Source organism: Phaenicophaeus curvirostris, chromosome 5 (genome assembly GCF_032191515.1).
Source record: "Phaenicophaeus curvirostris isolate KB17595 chromosome 5, BPBGC_Pcur_1.0, whole genome shotgun sequence".
In the NCBI taxonomy this organism is placed as follows: Eukaryota; Metazoa; Chordata; class Aves; order Cuculiformes; family Cuculidae; genus Phaenicophaeus; species Phaenicophaeus curvirostris.
Genome location: NC_091396.1, coordinates 3,262,908 through 3,280,593, shown reverse-complemented (window position 1 = coordinate 3,280,593; position 17,686 = coordinate 3,262,908). Strand labels below are relative to the sequence as shown.

The window sequence follows — 17,686 nt, the reverse complement described above, 5'->3', positions numbered from 1 at the left end:
TAGTGTTCAAAAGGGGAGGCTCACTGCACAGAAAGGAGGAGCAGCCAAATTGGCAGCAAAAAAAGCCTAACACAAGGCAGTGAACCAGAGTGGACCTTTTTTCTTTTGATCCACAAAAAGAATCATAGAATAACCAGGTTGGAAGAGACCCACCAGATTATTGAGTCCAACCATTCCTATCAAACACTAAACCATGTTCCTCAGCACCTCGTCCACCCGTCTCTTAAACACCTCCAGGGAAGGTGAATCAACCCCCTCCCTGGGCAGCCTGTTCCAGTGCCCAATGACCCTTTCTGTGAAAAATTTTTTCCTAATGTCCAGCCTAAACCTCCCCTGGCAGAACTTGAGGCCATTCCCTCTCGTCCTGTCCCCTGTCCCTTGGGAGAAGAGCCCAGCTCCCTCCTCTCCACAACCTCCTTCCAGGTAGTTATAGAGAGCAATGAGGCCTAAGAGCTGAAGACAGTACAGAGAAATGTGAGAATATTGGGGTGTTTGTTTCTTCCTCCTACATACAATATTGGGGAGCCTCTTGGTAAGTGCTGCATTGAGCTGGCATCCAAACTTTTGGGAGGACACAAGCAAACTTTCAGACAATAGCCACAAAAAACTGCGATGTGATTATCCACGTCACTAAGCAGACTAACAAAGCCTCAAAGAACAAATATCATGTTTCCCATGGAGGTGCCTGGAAAAAAACTCTTAGGTTTATATCTAGTGGCAGAAGCTAGCGAGGCTGACACTACAAATAAGAGAAAACTCAGTTACTGGGTAATTAATAAAGATTACCTAAGGATGGGAAGGTTTCTCAGTTGCTAAAAGGATTTAAATCAGTAACAGATGGCTTTGTAAAACCAATAATTCATTCACTATTGGATACAAATGTAAGACATTGCTCTGCCTGCCAAAAATGCTCATAATGACTATAGTCTAAGTTACAACAAAGCTAAAAGCTCACTTTCCAGATCAGTTCTGAAGTTTGTATTAAGTTTTTACTGGAGTTAAACAAAAATCTAGCCTACACCTAAATATGAACCTTAAGTTATTTGTGTGTTCATGTGTATTAAACAAAAAAATCCAAACATTTTAAATGTCTCCCCAAATGCTTATTGCTACTGCCTGCATACATTCAGAGTACAAAAGTTTGTACTAGTAAATTCTATAAGATCTTGAGGATAAATATACACAGGCAGTTCTACTACAGACAATTTGCACATTTAGTACAAGTCCCAACCAAACTGTTCTGCAGCCAAATGATGAGATCTCTGCATTACGATCTCTTGCTTTAATCCTCAGATCAAATCTTGAATTTTGCCTTTTTTTCTTTTACTTATTTTTTTTAGTGGATAATACACTGGTTTTATCTAATTGACATTTTCACTGGAATGTAAATAAGCAGCCATCCTATTCTGAAGTCAATAACATTTCAATTTAGCTGGAAAAATAAGTGATTTTATGGCACAGTAACACAAACTGCAAGCCTCATTTAGAGAAAAAAATGCATTATTCTGGTAAAGTATTGCAGAATTAGTTTCACATTCTAAGTACCGATATTATAACATAGTTGCTTGAGATATGAGATATGCTCTGTGGCAGATGAAAAATCCCCACAGATCGCATCATGCAACAACTGCAAAACAACTGCACACCCATGGGTAAAACAGTAAAAAATAGTTAATAATCCACTGGGTTTTAATTTAGCAAGATACCCTTTGTCCTACTATACTAAAAAAAAAAAAAAAGACCATTCTAGCTAAAAAACCTCTTCCACTGTAATGGATCTCTTTATTTAGAGGTGGTTATACTTGTCTATGTCATCAAAGCAAATTTCAAAAGAAAACACAACTACAAACCCCAAGAATTCTCTTCTCTGAGTAATTCATATTGTAAAGCAGCACTCTCCGAATGGCGGTATACAATGGTTCCTCTATTTACGCTTAGTTAGACTAAACAAAGGTAATGAAGGGTTAGGCACATAAAGATTATCCATAAATGAGAGATTTAGAATCAGAGCTAATAGGTTTCTTACAAATATTTCAAGTAACAGATTGAATCAGCTTATGGTTCAGTTTCTTCTGATCAAGCAGTCAACAACTTGAACAGGTCTAGTATAGAAATCCAGTCACTCGTGAATTAACAAGGACTTACAATGCCTTTAGAACGGGTGTATACTTTAATCATGGGTGTAGTTTTTTAATCCCCTTCTAATGAAACCATAATTTTCAGGTTGGGTAGCATGTGCACTAAGATGCTGATTTTCTTTGATTTGTCGTTTAAACTGGGCAGATATCAAGATTCAAGAAAACATCAACCAAAAGTGTGATAAATAGCAAACAGTGCAAGCTGCACTATCTCTCTCAGTTATAACAATCAAGTTATAAACCTATTTAATTTCTGATTGTTTAGCAAAGCTAAGAAAAATTAGATGAATTGTCAACTGTGGAATTGCTGACTAAATCCACGTATAATGACAGCTGTCTCTAACTAACTCTTTCAGCTCTAAAACTACTCATGCAATTTCCCAATACATTTTACTTGTGTTCTGTCCAGAAAAGTTTTATCAGAAAACCTATGACTGAAGCTGGGAGAAAAAAAACATAAGTTGTTAGAAATTCCAATGAAGAATCTGGGAGCACTATTTCCACAGGCAAGTTTAACATTAAACTCTTGTCTCATGCTAAAATTAATTGTATAGGTTGGAGAAATCAGCATCATGTGGCTTTTCAGAAAAACTGCAAACCTGATAAAAACTCAGTCAAATGAAACCAGACCTGTTCCAGCTAACACTCATTCTATTTACCTGCCGAAACAAGACAACACCTTTTCTTCCCTTTCTGCATAGATCTTTTATTTATTCTGCTCAACACACGTCATCTTCAACATTGAACTACTTTAGTATGCGCTGTAGCTGCTGTTGAAGTTTTACCACCTTCAGAAGATCCAGAGACCATCACTACACATGAAGAAATGATGCCTTCTCTTCACCTATCCTCATGATCTCTCCAGCTTCCAAGAAAAGGATGTATCAACCTGCCAAACTTGTCTTTCCACAGTAAGGTGTAAAGGAAAAGCTTCCCATTATCTCCACGACCCCAAGCCACCAAATCTCCTTGACCAAGAGTGAAACATCTGCTCCCCATTGCATCCTGCCCTCTACCAAACCAGACTCTTGCTTCTCTAAAGCTTGACGCTTACCACAAGTGTTATAAATGGGACTAATTAGGATTCTAGTTGCCCATTAACTCTTTTATTATTCATGTGACATTTATGATAAATGCATTATATTACTTACAAATGGTTGAGGTGGCACATACAGCAGCATAAACTCACTTAGAGTCATAGGAGAAATCATTTAACAATAAAGACAGACTAACTACACTAGTTATGATAACCACTAGCTGCAATGTATATAGTACATTTAACTCTCAGTTCAACATCAGAAATAAAGTAGCTTGGCATTCCTAGAACTGCAGGTGGGGCAGTCATTTATGTTCCAACAGTAGTATCTTTCACATGAGTGTAAATGTCTTCAAAGCTGGCTTTCTATAGCTAGAGAGTATTGTGCACTGCACAGGCAGTTCATATAACAGAAAAAAAACCCCAACCCTGTCTTTCTCCAACATAAAAGCCTTCAACAATTGCAAAGTTGTGATTTCTTAGGATTACCTCTTAATTAAGCTGCAAAATTCAGAACAGAATAAAACAATGAACGTAAATTACACAGAGATGGATTTGACTTGCACGTATTAACTGCTTCCTTCAGAATTAATTACAAATATGCTGGACTGTGTAGAGTATGTATTACTGTCCTGATTCAGCAATATATGTGCACTTTTAAATGTTCTTCTAAGCTAAAGCTAGAAGTAAATTGTCTGGATAATTAATTATAATTCTTTCATTTGCCAGAAAATCACTAAAGCTTTCTGCAGAATCAGTTATCCCAGACTTCCTGCATCCCTTCAGAGATCTTAAAAAATTCCATATGCGTAGCAGTCATTCTGTAATCCTCTCCATTAAATTACACATCATTCACCATCAAGTCTACCTGTGATATCAGGCAGTACAGACTACTCATACTTCCTACAGATTAGAAGCCCAACAAGAAATCAACTTCTAAAAATAAAACATTGTTTAAAGAAATCCATCTGACATCAATGATCATAGTTTTAAAAGCATCCTTGCACAGAGTACATATGAGCACAATTTGCTAAATGCTCATTCTTAAGTAACAAAAAGTAAGAAAAAATGTACTTTGAAGACACAGGTAAAAATGCACATCTATTTACTTTAGAAATCTGCAAAGGCTGTTCTTTCATTGTTAAAATGCGAAGATGTGAAGCAAGTATTTAAATTCCATCACCATGGGAGTTCAATGCACACAACAAATAAAAGCTGGCTATTATATCCTCTCCAGAATGTAAAGGCCAGCTCTGCAGCAATGAATGTTGTAGTACCAGTAAATACTTTAACAAAATACATATGTGCCTGAAGAAGAAAAAATAAAATCAAATCAAATCAATAGATCTTACAGACAAGACCTGGTCAATCCATCTTGAAAACCTACTTTCAAACACCTAGTTTTACAGAATTATAGCACCTCTTTGCTGGTCATTAAAAGGTTGTGGAAGGAAGAGGAAGAAAATCCCAAATCATGATTTGGTTGCAAACTGTTCAATAACACTAAAAAGGAGTACCAACTATTTCAACAAAACCTAAAATACCAACCAAAATATTCTCCAAAATGTAAAATGTAAAGACATTTTTGGTATGAATGATAAGCGCTTCTAAATATACCCTTTTAATAATGCAATTTATATTGCAATCACATCCATTGCTTATTTTTTGCATGACTGTATTTACAGTGCACTGTTGGAAATACTTAATTTCAAGCCGAAGTAATTTGCTTTATTCTCCATGGTTTCTAAACAGTACTACACCACTGGTGGTTCTGATTGCAGAAGTAGTTGCATAAAAAGTCATTAATTTTGGTGACTCTACAAATATTTAGATGATCACAGAACTTAGAGCCTACTAGAAATATTAAAATTATTCTAAATTTTGATTAACTAATACAGAGAAGAAAAACTCCCAAATTTCTCTAATAGTGTATTCTCAATTTAAAAAAAAAAAAATAGAAAATTCCCAGTCAACCTGAACTTTGTTCTTTCTATCTGCTTTCCTAAATGCTGCATAAGATTTTGAAATAGGTCAAGTGAACTATATTATTGGTATTAGTCTACTGAACTTCCTGTTCAGAAGCATCGCACACTTCTTCCCAAGTAAAATCTGCGAAGGGAACATCACTATTTCCCCAACAGAGCACTGAGAATCAAATTTCAGGATCTCCTACCTCGATCAAAAAGTCTCCAGTTCTCAGGCCAGCTTGCCATGCTACTCCCCCTTCATCCACAGATTCCAAGTACTGCAAAGCAGGAAAGGCTGGAGTTGGGGTGAATTCTTCAATTGGTGTGTCAGCTTTAAAAATAAACACCACATTAAAAAAAGAAAGTTATGGAGTGCTTGCAAATACCACTTGACTCAAGGCCTTTTAGTGGCCGTTCAAATTGATGGTTAAAAAATGGTGGGTGCTAAAAGTAAAGAGGACTCTGCCTCCAAGGATATCAAGATGCTGGGAACAGAGTGCAATCTCTCTGCAATAGCAATCCACAGGTCTTCAATTCAGAGAGAAAAATACATGCTTCTTTACTGACACAAACCAAATCAAGCTGTACGAGGCAATAGCTGGATTCTGAGTATTCTATAGGATATTCAGTATTACTTCAAGTAACCCTTTTGTATGCCTAGGAAAATGCTTGTAACTCTGGCAACACACAACTAAAAATGAATTATATACTGGAGCCAGAGGAGAGCATCCAGCCAAACTGGGGGGGGTAGGGTGGGTGGGGAAAGATGAAAAAGATCAGACTGATTTTTTTTTCTTCCAGATTTACAGGTATATTCCTAAGAAGATAACAGAAGAAATCACTTTTTAGGAAAGGAGGCACAAACAGGCCTTTTAACAGCCCTGTCTCTATGTCACGTACACAGACAAGCAGAAAAGTCCTTGGGTCTTTCACCTGAGGTGCCCTCACTGTTGCGGAGAAAATTTGGGAGCAATTGTTGGGCTCGGAGAGAGGGAGTAACCTCTGCTCGGTGCACAGGGAACTCATGCCAGTGCGTTAGCTAAAAGATTGCACTCTTGGCTTTCCTAGTAGAACTCCACAAATCTTTATTCAGCTAAAATTAGAAAAGCCTTTACAAGACTGAAAATTTATGGTGGCAGTGATTTAGAGGTGAGGGAACAAGGAGAGCAAAAATGATGTCCCAAGAATGAAGATATGGAATAATTTTCATGCTCAAGCAAGGCAAGGGAGAACCCATGTAAAATGAGGGGGAGCAAGAGATGGGACATACCATCCTACATTTTTTTTTAAATATAAAAGGAGCAAACTGAACTGAAAGTTAAAAAGCAAAGCATTAAATAGAATGCTTTTTTTAACTCTTAAGAATGCCATTATTATAGACATTAGTCTACAGAAGAGTAACATGCAGTTTAACATATGAACAGCTTTTAAAATGAGCACACTACAGGCCATGCAACATACGTGCAGCTTCTGAATATATAAAAAAAGATCATATTTTCATACTAAAACTGCACCAATGTCACCTTGCAGAAGATCCACACCTATTTTAAACAAAACATCACTCTCTTGTCTATTTCTATTCACAGACCTATTTAAACAGACTGACATTTGAAATAAAGCAGGTTTTATAAGGAAAGCAGGTTTCCCATAGTTAGGTAAACTGCATAGCAAAACAGATTAACGACAAAATATTACATATACCGACACAATAAAAATACAGACAAAACTTTCTCCCCCAAAAACGATCATACAGTGCTTCTCCTATGTAAAAATGCAAACTGCTTCAGACAGAAGCCACTAAAATCTGTCTGAGTAGTATAGCATACAGAGAATCCTGTTGTCTAGCAACCAAGTGCACCAAGAATAATTCCTGCTTATATTCAGAGATGTATAAATTTCTTCATGCCAGTGCACATCACACACACACACAGAAGCACATACCTTTTGCCCCTCTGAGCACAAATCCAAATCCTTCATTGTCTTTTTTCTGCAGGACCACTGCCTTTTCTTCTATTATGCAGTCACTGTAGAGAGAATTCCGAGGATAGCGACCATTATTACATCCCTTCATCACCACTGTAGTAGCTGCTCCTCCAGTGTGCAGGTTCATCATCATCACAGCCCGTTAATCAAATAATATTGCAGTAACCAAGCATGGGAAAATATAGAACAAATAGCAGCGAGGGGAAGACAAAGACTAAGCTTGATGATAAAAGAGAACATGACAAAGCAACTTAAAGGGAATAAAAAAGGCAGAGAGGAAAAAGAAAGAAGAAGAAATCATGCATGGTGGTTTGTGTTCTATATGAATGACTGAATGAACATGTGATCAAGTAATCTGTGGGCTAGCTAGGACTCTAAAAGGAAAAAAAGTAAGTGAACTGAACGACAGTATCATTAATAAACTCCTCAATCGTGGATGTACCAGATGCATCTTCTAGTGAAGCCAAAATGAAACCAACCAGAAGAAAAATGAGGCAGCATTTTAAATTTAAAGATAATAAATTATGATTTTATATTAGCTAACTAAAAGGCACAAATATATTCTGAAAGCTATGCCTTGCATCAAAAGCCCTTTTTCAATCCTATTGAATGTTGCATGCTGCAAGAATCCCACATGATCATCTGACAGCCTACAATGCTAACAACGTGCAGCTGCCTTGGCGTCATCAAGCACAAATTTCCACAGCATCAAGAATCTGCATAATTGAAATAGTAACAAGGCATGCACAATCAGGAAAACACATTTCTAAGGAATATTTCCCATCCTCTGATAAACAATTAGTATTATAAAACAAGGAGATGCTGTAAAGGACTATTTATGTAAGCAGTATGTCCTTAAAGAGAAAGTAGCCTTAGGAATCTTACTGTCATTGGCTAAGAAAAAAGTAGATAGTAGATTAAGAAAATACATAAAATTCACATTAAAATGAAACCTTTCATATACAGGGAATGATCTGTAAAAGCTCTAAGCTGTTTAATGTCTTTCATTAAATGTTGGGCTACTAACAATAAGGTCCAAGTTAAAAAACAGAAAAAAACCCTATTTTGAACATTTTTTTTTAGTACAAAACCATTACACAGCACAAGTTACAAGACATTCTTCTGAACAAAGACAGTGTCAGGGGTTAAGTATTCATGAATTCTAAGCACTGCAAAACACGTTGCTAGGTTGGCTTTAAAATATCTACAAAACTAGTTACAGCAGAAAGAAGTATGAGCAAGTTTTATTTTCTTTTCTTAATTTTTGACTAGCCAACTCTCCTTTACAGAATCCAGTCACTAAAGCATTCAATACAATGAGAGATCGAATCTGCATCAGTGCCCTTAATAATCTGAAAGGGGAGGAGGAAACTAATTAAAGAAAAATTGGTGTGATCTTTTCATTTAAAGCTCTGAACAAAGACGATGATGATGATACCAAGAGACCAATGGACCTCCAGACTCCAGATCTTTTGCGTATCACAGACTGTCCTTTTGGTGACTTATCAACTTTAACTGAGGGATGCAAGTTCATGTTACTGCTGACACTGTGATGTAATTATGTCTTCCAAAGTACAAAGTATTTAAACATCACTGAATGGAATAACACATGGATTAAAACTACCACAACGGTGACTTTCTGAGCAGCAGACGATCTCCATAAGTATCAACAGCTTTTGAATGCTTGTCCCTCAATTTACTATTATTTACTGTATCATTCAGACACTACCTTCTCATTCAATTAATACCCTTGCTTGGGTAAGGATATAATAAGGAAACATCTATTTCTCAGGAAAGCCAAACACACTCGTGTTCAGGGAGATTGAAGTGGGATGGAATTTGCAACCCTCAGAGTCCGTACAGTCGCAATGAATTCCTTCATCAATGTCCTAATGTTACAGGAACTGACTGAACTGAAGCATACCGGCTTATTTTCTTCATTTCACCGTTCACATTTTCAAGGTGGGGCTCCATACTTATCACTAAAGAGTCAACAGTAAAGCTGTCTCCAGGCTTAATACGCTGTCAAATTAACGAAACCCATTTCCTACAAGTTTTCTTGTAATCAATCAGTAGCTTAATAGAAGTTAGAAGGCTACTTTTAAAAACCTAATCGTGGAAAGCATTTGGTTCAAAGACCAACCCCCTTTCCCCTACCCAAATCCCACTCTCCTCTCAGTTCATTAATACAAAGATTTCAAATGCCTATTAGCTAGGTTCCTCATCAAACCTTGCTCCAATTCTTTCATTTCTGTTGACAAAAGCAAACAAATTCATAACATCATTCCTTAACAAGCTGAAGTTCCAAAAGCAGGGCTCACAAAACTCTGGATCAATTCACCTCATCAACATTAGTCATTTACACCTGAAAATAAAGCATCTAGGGTACTTCCATAGACAGCTAATTAAATGAACAGGCATTTTCAAGTTATCTTCACTTTGTCCTAATGCAGAGGTCCATGACTGTTCAGATTAAAAGTATAAAAAGCACCTATGGTTTTCTTTTCACGTACAACACATTTATTGCATAAACTACCTCATTTTATACCTTAATTCAGACATTGAAAGTAGGAATAGTAAATTGCCAAAATTTTGCAAAGTTTTGTGCTTTACGATGCAAGGGGAGGGGAAAGAGAAGGGAAGGAGAAATGCAACATGAGCTTTTGGTAACAAAATGTACAAGCTGATCTTTGTTACTTGACAAATACAGCTCACTAATATACCATTTCAGTCATGTACTACATGAGAAAAATTCCATCACAGTCTGTAAAGCAAAAATGTAGGTTTGAAAAAAAGAAATCAGATGCGCAGCCATTTCTTCTCATTTACGTGCTAGGAGAAGAGGACCTGCAATCATCTCATGGCATGAGTAGTTTAAAGTTGTTTAAAGCAATCATAGAAAGAAAATTGATTCTCTTCACACACCACAGTGCTGCAGAGCTAAGAACTAGCAGTAGGAAAAGGATGGAAATCAAAGACGCACACACAAATGAACCAAACTTACGACCTCCTCACCCCTTCTCTCAGCAAATTCCATATCTCTGAGAGAAGGGGGAAGAAGGAGAGAGATGATGTTTAAATTCTGACTGTTTGGAATATTGCTTTCTGTTGCCTTGCTGGGGTTCTCTTATCTCAGTGTCAGACTGGCCCTTTTCACTGAAGACATGCTGAAGGTCTGTCCACAGTCTACCTGGTCCTGGCAGGCAAAACACTGCCAAGTGTAAAAGTAGGTCAAAATTTCTCACAACGAGCCTTCTTGGCAGCATTTCCTGAAGGTGTTGTAAATACTCAGTAATGGAATGCATATTGGCTATAGCTACTAATGACAAATAAAGGTGACATTATGTTATGAGCCTGTTCATAGGTCTGTGCTCAAGCAAGAGGAAGAGGCATTTCTTCACAGATGCTTCGAATACAATGAATGGTTCTGCATGAGCTGAACAGTCCCTGCTATCTGCGAGATGCTACATTTTAATAGGGAAAATCAAGAAGTCTATTTCTGTCCCATCCCAAACTGAAATTAAACAGTGTCCATTTCAGAGATGAGCTTTCAGAATATTACTACTTCCATATTATGGTAATAAAATGAGTAATTCTAAAATCAATAGCTCATTACTTAAATAGGGCACAAATTACTTTGACTTTGGGCTATACAAGCCCAGGAACTACTGCAGCTAAAGTTAAATGCAAAATATATCCTATCAAGTGCAGAACACTTCTTTATAAAACAAACCTTAAATACAAAAATTTCAGGACAAAAAAAAAGTCAATCAAAAATCAATTTTGCTTTATACAAACACTAAATATAAAAAACCCATACTTGTTCATCAGTTCATGTAGCTTCTCTAGTATTTTAAGGGTCAAGATTTGCACGGTTAGAATTCCCATAATTTTACAGCCTTACCAATAGCGAAAGGAAACAAAAAGACCTATCTGTGGTCAGAAAGATACCCGAGAACTGTTATGTTCAATGTAACAACCACCATTACTGTAGACTTTTCAAGATAGCAAGAATTTCTACTTTGCTAATAGCTCATTAAGACAAAACTTGAGGAAGGGAGTAGAATGGTAAAGTCCTTTATAAAAACCCTTATGAAGAATAAGGTTGAAGCACAGGCTCCTGATGGAAGCAAACCCATGAAACCTAGCTTCCATTTCACAACTAGATAAGTACAGCCTATCTTAAAGTACAACTTATTGCAAAAGTTAAAATCCTAAATTACAGAGATGGAAACTGTAAAGACCATAGAACATTTTAAAGCAAGTTTGCACCATGTATAGCATTGCTGATTTTATTCTGAAAAATACCATGTAGAGTATCATGGAAATGATTACTATCTGGAAACAGTAAAGGCTACTTGGTACTTTGTCAATCTCTCCCTAAGGCAGAGGAAAATATGAATTTAAATAACAATGGTTTTCCTGATTCTCTCCAAGCATGCATCCCCTAGAAATATAATCTCTCCCTAACTTTTCAGAATTAACAAACTGGACTGCAACCTGCCAAGGCAAAAACATTATCTAACACATCACACAAGAAATTCAAACTAAGAGTCACAGCCTTCTCAGCCCACAAACCCTTCAGACAGATGGCTTGCTTCTCTGTCTTTGAGTGAGAAGTTATTCTCTCCAAGTTCAGATACTCTCGGTTGGCTGAGTAAATCCAAACCTTTTCCTTAGGACTTTTTTTAATGTCCTGTCCTCAGCACTCTTGCAATTTCAATTTCAACGTTTTTGAAAGGTCTACTGAACTCACATCTAGGTACATGTTAGAAGGTTCAAGTATCAGCCCAACAGTAAAGGAAATGCCTTTTTTTATACTTTGCCAGATACAATAAAACAATATCTCAACCATTCCATAAATTTATACACAATATATGAAAGCAGTTCCACTAATTCCTAAGATAGTAAATTTTTAGTGTTCAAGCCCATAGAAAGGCATTTGGGAAATCTATTCAAGAGGAGCTCTTTACTGCACGTTCCAACAGTCAATCCTAGTTAAAAGCACATGAAGAACGATCTCTCTGAATATTTCTCTTTTTTTTGGGAAGTTACTTGAAGTGATACCATACAAAATGGAAATGATGTCTACAGCAAATCTTGTAAGAGACAAGAGACTTTCAGTAGAAAAATTTTGCTGTCATTGCTGGAAGGGGTCAACCTTATTATTTATAGTCATCTGCTGTAATGACTACAGGAAAAATGGCTATACCTAGTAATTAAGGCCTTCAAGATTAATGAAGGCTCTGTATGTGATTGCTCAAGTTTCCCAGACATTGATTATCCAGCTGTAGGTTGTACAGAAGAGCTGGAACAGTATTCTTGGGTTTAAGAGACATTAGGTACACCAGTGAGCGTGGTTCTTTACACAGCAAACAGGAAGATACAGACTGTACCTACCTAACTCATTTACAACTCAAACAGGAAGAGCAAGTCATAGTCAGCCTTATATTCAGACTCATAACACCATCCCTGTAATATGTTCCCATCACCTGGAGAAATTTTCTCACGTGATGATGTCTTGCACTACACTGCAATGCAATTTTCCTTAAGAATGTACTTGTTCAGTAAGCATATGATGTAGCTTTGAACAATAACATGTTATTATGCTAATGGATAATTCACAAACCAGTGCTATTGCCTTTGATAGAATCTATTTATAGTTTCTGATGATAATATCTTAAAAGAATCAATAATTATTTCCAGCTATTTTTGTGAAACATGTTTTAGCATTTCCAGAATGGCTGTTTATTTTCTAAATTTTGCTTTTTTCAACTACTTATTCCCATCTTCTAGCAATGCCTTCTGTAAGCTCTCTTTACTCTTAACTGAGCAGTAAGAAAATATTTTCTAATAGATGGTTGATGAGTATGTCAACACTATATTCAAGGAAGACACAACCTGTTCCTAGAACAGAAATGCTGGAGAACAGTTAACTTTAAGTTGATAAACTCCTTATTAGGTGGCTGAAGATAGAAGTCCAAGGAGTATAATGGTGGTACAATAAATAAAATATGACAGAGAAGGAATGAATAGAATCACACAGAAGAACGGAAAATGCAGGGTTGTCCTTTCTGCTCTTCAATGTATAAGGCCAAGAGATTATCACAATAGCGTAAATTAAAAACATCGTTTCCTTTCTTTGCACTCTTTGTTTGACTTTCTCGTTTCTTCTTCTTGCCCCCTAAAACATCAGTATCATTTGTAGGAACTCACAGATGCAACTGTTTCTTGATTCCTCAGAGAGGGTATTGGGGCATAGGCCTACATTTTCTTCCATGGAGCTACAGTACATAAAGTGGAAGCTGAGCTGCTTCACAAAACTATATTTTCATTATCATGATCCAGAATTCTCACCCCCCTACACTTACACTTAACATTTACTGTTAAATCTGAATTAGATAAATTAGAGGTTACGTTTGGAGGCAACAGGGCTGCCTATCCCTTGCTAATACAGTTCTGAAAATACAGAATCACAGAATAACCAGGTTGGAAGAGACCCACCGGATCATCGAGTCCGATCGTACTCTTTAGTGTCTTCAAAGTAGTTACACTGGAGAACAAGCACTATTTCATCAGGCATTCACAATGACAGGGACTCCAAGCCATTTCACTACATCCTCAAAAACCAGCTACAAAATCAAGGCTGCGTATGGACATGTGGCATGGAAAAAAATGCTTGATGTTAACTATGAATTCCAGCTTCACAGGTGTTCTCAAGGAAATGTCAACATCCAATAACAGCGTCTTTACCAGCACTTCAAACAGTTCATTGCATGGCAATGCCTTATGAGCACTGCTGGCTCTGTGAAGAAGGAAAAAAATGACCACGCCCACCCCTGCAGTAGAGAGGTTGTTCCAATACTCCTATGTACTTCCTATAGTCAGGTATTTGTCTTTCAAATCTCCTGTATCAATACTGTTTCTACAGAGTTCAGTAAACAAGCCATCTTTATTGGATTTTGAATATTTGGTACCTTTAAAAAAAATGAACAGATATTCACTAAGTTACCCAAACCACCAGTATCAGTGATGAAATAATTCAATAAGAATTAGGAAGTCAGAAAGACTGTGCTATATTTTCCTGTCCTGTGATTGACAGGGTTGCCCAAAAAAATAACCATAATTACAAAAAAGCAACCTATGTTAAAGAAATAATGCTATATACATCAATGAATTTATGCTAGAAAACATTACAAATACAGGTTTTAAAAGAGAAACATTAAATTTTATGACACAAGGGCAAAGTTATACAATTGCTTTATGAAGAACTAAGTAGAAACTTCTCTATATATACGTATATCAGTTCATTCTTTTATCCAGTTTTAATTACACTTAATATAACATTCTTTGGTGTGTTGGAGAAGGGACTTTTTAAAAGGGATTGCAATGATACAATGAGGGGGAATTTTTTTAAGCTGAAAGAGAGGAGATTTAGATTAGATCTTAGGAAGAAATATTTTCCTGTGAGGGTGGTGAGACACTGGTCCAGGTTGCCCAGAGCAGTGGTGGCTGCCCCATCCCTGGAGGTGTTCAAGGCCAGGTTGGATGATGCTTTGAGCCCCTGATCCAGTGGGAGGTGTTTCTGCCCATGGCAGGGGTTTGGAAATGGATGATCTTGAAGGTCCCTTCCAACACAAACCATTCTATAATTCTATGATTCTGTGAATACCCAAGTTAATTGATTTGGCTAGTATTACCTCTGTTTTTCCTTCCTGTTTTCACCTTAAGTTGCTGAAACTGTAACCACTGAGGTAACATACTGATATAACAGAACAGGAAGTCAAAGATTTTCCTAGAAATATCAACCATCCAGTAAAAGCCTGATTTTATATTATAGAGAAATCTCACGATCAGATATGAAGGAAAATAAAAGGTCAATGGTAAGGTTATGATCCTATATATATACACACACTATATATATCTCACATATATATATATAGGATACTTATGTACCCATATGTATGGATATCTGGATATCCATATATGAATACATATACACACTATATACATACTCATGCTACAATGAGTATATATAGTCTTCTTTAAGAGAAATGCTATGATTCTCTTGCACCTGCACTCATAGGGAGAAAACAAAAAAAGCATTGTGGGGTGAGGAGCGTAATAAAGTGAGACTTTAAAAAAGAAAAGTTTAATTCCTCTATCTTAATTTCATTTGCATTTGAAAAACAAATAGTCATTTAAAACACCACAAATAACAAAGCAAAAGCTAAACATGAAACATTCAGGCAGGTGTCCTTCTAGCATAGGACCCAAGCGTTTTATAATGTGGAGTCCTTCAAATCATTTCATACAGATATTCCATCAATCACATTAGCATTTTGAGCTAACAGCACACTCCATTTATACCTGACACTTTGTAGCAATTTTCACTTGAAATTATCAAGCATTTGAGCAATCTAAGCTTGCCCTATGAAAATATTAATATTCATTGCTCATACGATAAGCTTTGAACAAACGGACTGTGCAAACACATACATAAGTTTAGGTAACTAGCGTATTTATTCACCTTACTGTTTATGTTTGTGTTTTTCTACCCCCAACCAGCTGCAGTTCCAGCCCCAGATATTGCCACCAAACCACATATACATAGGAATTTTCTCCCTAAGCACCTTAACATATAAAGTATGTACACAAAAGGAATAATAATAATAGCTATTACTAACAATACACATTTCCTATATAGGTTTTTATCAATAGTTTTCCAAATGCTTTTGCTAAAGGTGGTCAGTATTACCACAGGCAACCACAGTAACAAGGAAAAGAACATGTCCAAGGTTACTGAAAAGAACAAGTAACAGAAGTAAAACCAGGAAAGTAAACCCAGAGAGAGAGATACCCAGAGAGATAATAGTATGAGGGTATAAAAACATAACTATATAACAATAAAAATTGCCTTCGGCTGATGCAGCATCTAAATTACTTCAGAAGGTTTTCTAATCAATCTCTACATTGATCTTGGAGCTGGCATACATTTGACAAGACTTCACTTTTGCTTCACTTTTTAGAGACCACCATTGGAACATATGTGCAATCGTGCTGGGCTGGACATGTGTTGGTCCATGGAGCCCAAAAGCCTGTCTGTGTCAAAGGCCAGGAGGAGAGAAGGGTCTAAAAGACAGACAAGCACAAGTTACACCACATTCCCCTCCTCTTGTGTAGTTTTGCCATCCTGCTTTGGCACATGCACATTCCGTGATGATACAAAGGATTCCATACACCTGCCTCAGGATCTCTCGACTGGGATTTCTATAACACATTTTAATCACACTTTCACTAAGGAAAATAAAAATGTGTTTTATTAACACTTAAAATATGTTACAAGTCCTTTAAGGAACCAGTTTGACATTGCAGGTCTTTATAGCAATTATTAAATTCACTATACAGTTTGGTATATTAACTTATTTGCTCAGTCACTCAGAGAGTCTAAATATAGTAAATGCTGAACATAAATAAATTATGAAATATGGTAAAGAGACTTGTGATTTCACAACTGGTGATAACCGCAGGTTCCAAATTAGTTGTAAGGGATCCCTCAGGGTTTCCACCACACCCTGTTTGCTATGATGACCAGGAGGAATTAATCCTCCTGTCTTCCATTCCTTGGAAACAAAATATAGCTCTAATCACAAGAAGTTTGAGTAACTCTGACTGTTCATTTCATTTTTATAGATGAAAGTATTTCACTTAAAATTCTACACTGTACAGAAATGTATAGTGCTTTAATCATCAGTGTTAAAATATCTGTACAATTTTCTCAAACTTTAGTATAAGACATGTTACAAGTAAGTTTCAAGTTGTCTTAAAACAAGCGAGGTATCAACAAAGATATGGAGGAAAGTTTTTCCTAAGAGCATTTTCCCACTTTTTCTTCTCTAAGAGCTTTAAAAACAGTATAGAGTGAGAAACTTAGATTTTCTAATATTTTACTTAAAACAAATTCTTTTTCTCCTATCCCTTTAAAAATCCTGATCAGTCAACATATTATGTTACAGTCTCATTAACATCAAAAGGGAGGTGGCACCTCTACCTTGTTCCTGAAATACATTCTCACCTCCCTCCATTTCTTTAATTACACTAAGCCCTTGAATTATTTTAAGCCTACAACAAATTTTGTTTACTTATCTGTGGAACAGCTTGAGAACGTCCATCTTAACAGCCTAACATTATCATAATTATCAGGAACTTTATCAAAGCATGGCAAGTTTAGCCAACAACTTTGGTAGCAGTGAAATATCACTGACTTTTCTCTCTTCATCAGCTGGTAGATGTATTCTGCTCTATTTAAACTGGCAGTTGCTTTTCCTAATTAAGTGAATGTTGAATGGGAATCTCTCTTTATTGCCCCCTTTTCTTTTGATGTCCAGCTATAGGTTGCATTCACACATGATTTCTGGAAATACAAAACTTTTTATTTTGTAAGTACTGGAGACAGGGTAAAAAAATTTGCATTGTCTTTCTGACTGGGTGGAGTGACTAGCTTTCAAATGTGTTTCAGAATGTATCGTATCTGAAGTGCTTACAGTAGAGGTATAAACCAT

At 36.5% G+C, this 17,686-nt stretch overlaps 2 protein-coding genes across 8 annotated transcripts in view; one reads left to right on the top strand and one right to left on the bottom strand.

Annotated features, from left to right (window-relative positions):
* PPFIA1 (PTPRF interacting protein alpha 1) overlaps nt 1-7,544 on the top strand; it is a 254,395-nt gene extending 246,851 nt beyond the window's left edge. Inside the window, exon 29 of the mRNA XM_069857397.1 lies at nt 7,344-7,544. Coding sequence (XP_069713498.1) covers nt 7,344-7,379 — 36 coding nt within the window. The 3' untranslated portion in view covers nt 7,380-7,544. The remainder of the gene's footprint in view (nt 1-7,343) is intronic.
* The window catches only part of SHANK2 (SH3 and multiple ankyrin repeat domains 2), a 515,992-nt gene that overhangs the window by 298,904 nt on the left and 199,402 nt on the right, over nt 1-17,686 (bottom strand). For all 7 annotated transcript variants that reach the window (XR_011337489.1, XM_069857381.1, XM_069857383.1 and 4 more), the window contains 2 exons: nt 7,083-7,165; nt 5,348-5,472 (listed from right to left, as the gene is read on the bottom strand). Coding sequence is in view for 6 of the 7 variants with exons in the window: in XM_069857381.1 (XP_069713482.1) it covers nt 5,348-5,472; nt 7,083-7,165 (208 nt within the window). In the remaining variant the exon portion in view is untranslated. The remainder of the gene's footprint in view (nt 1-5,347; nt 5,473-7,082; nt 7,166-17,686) is intronic.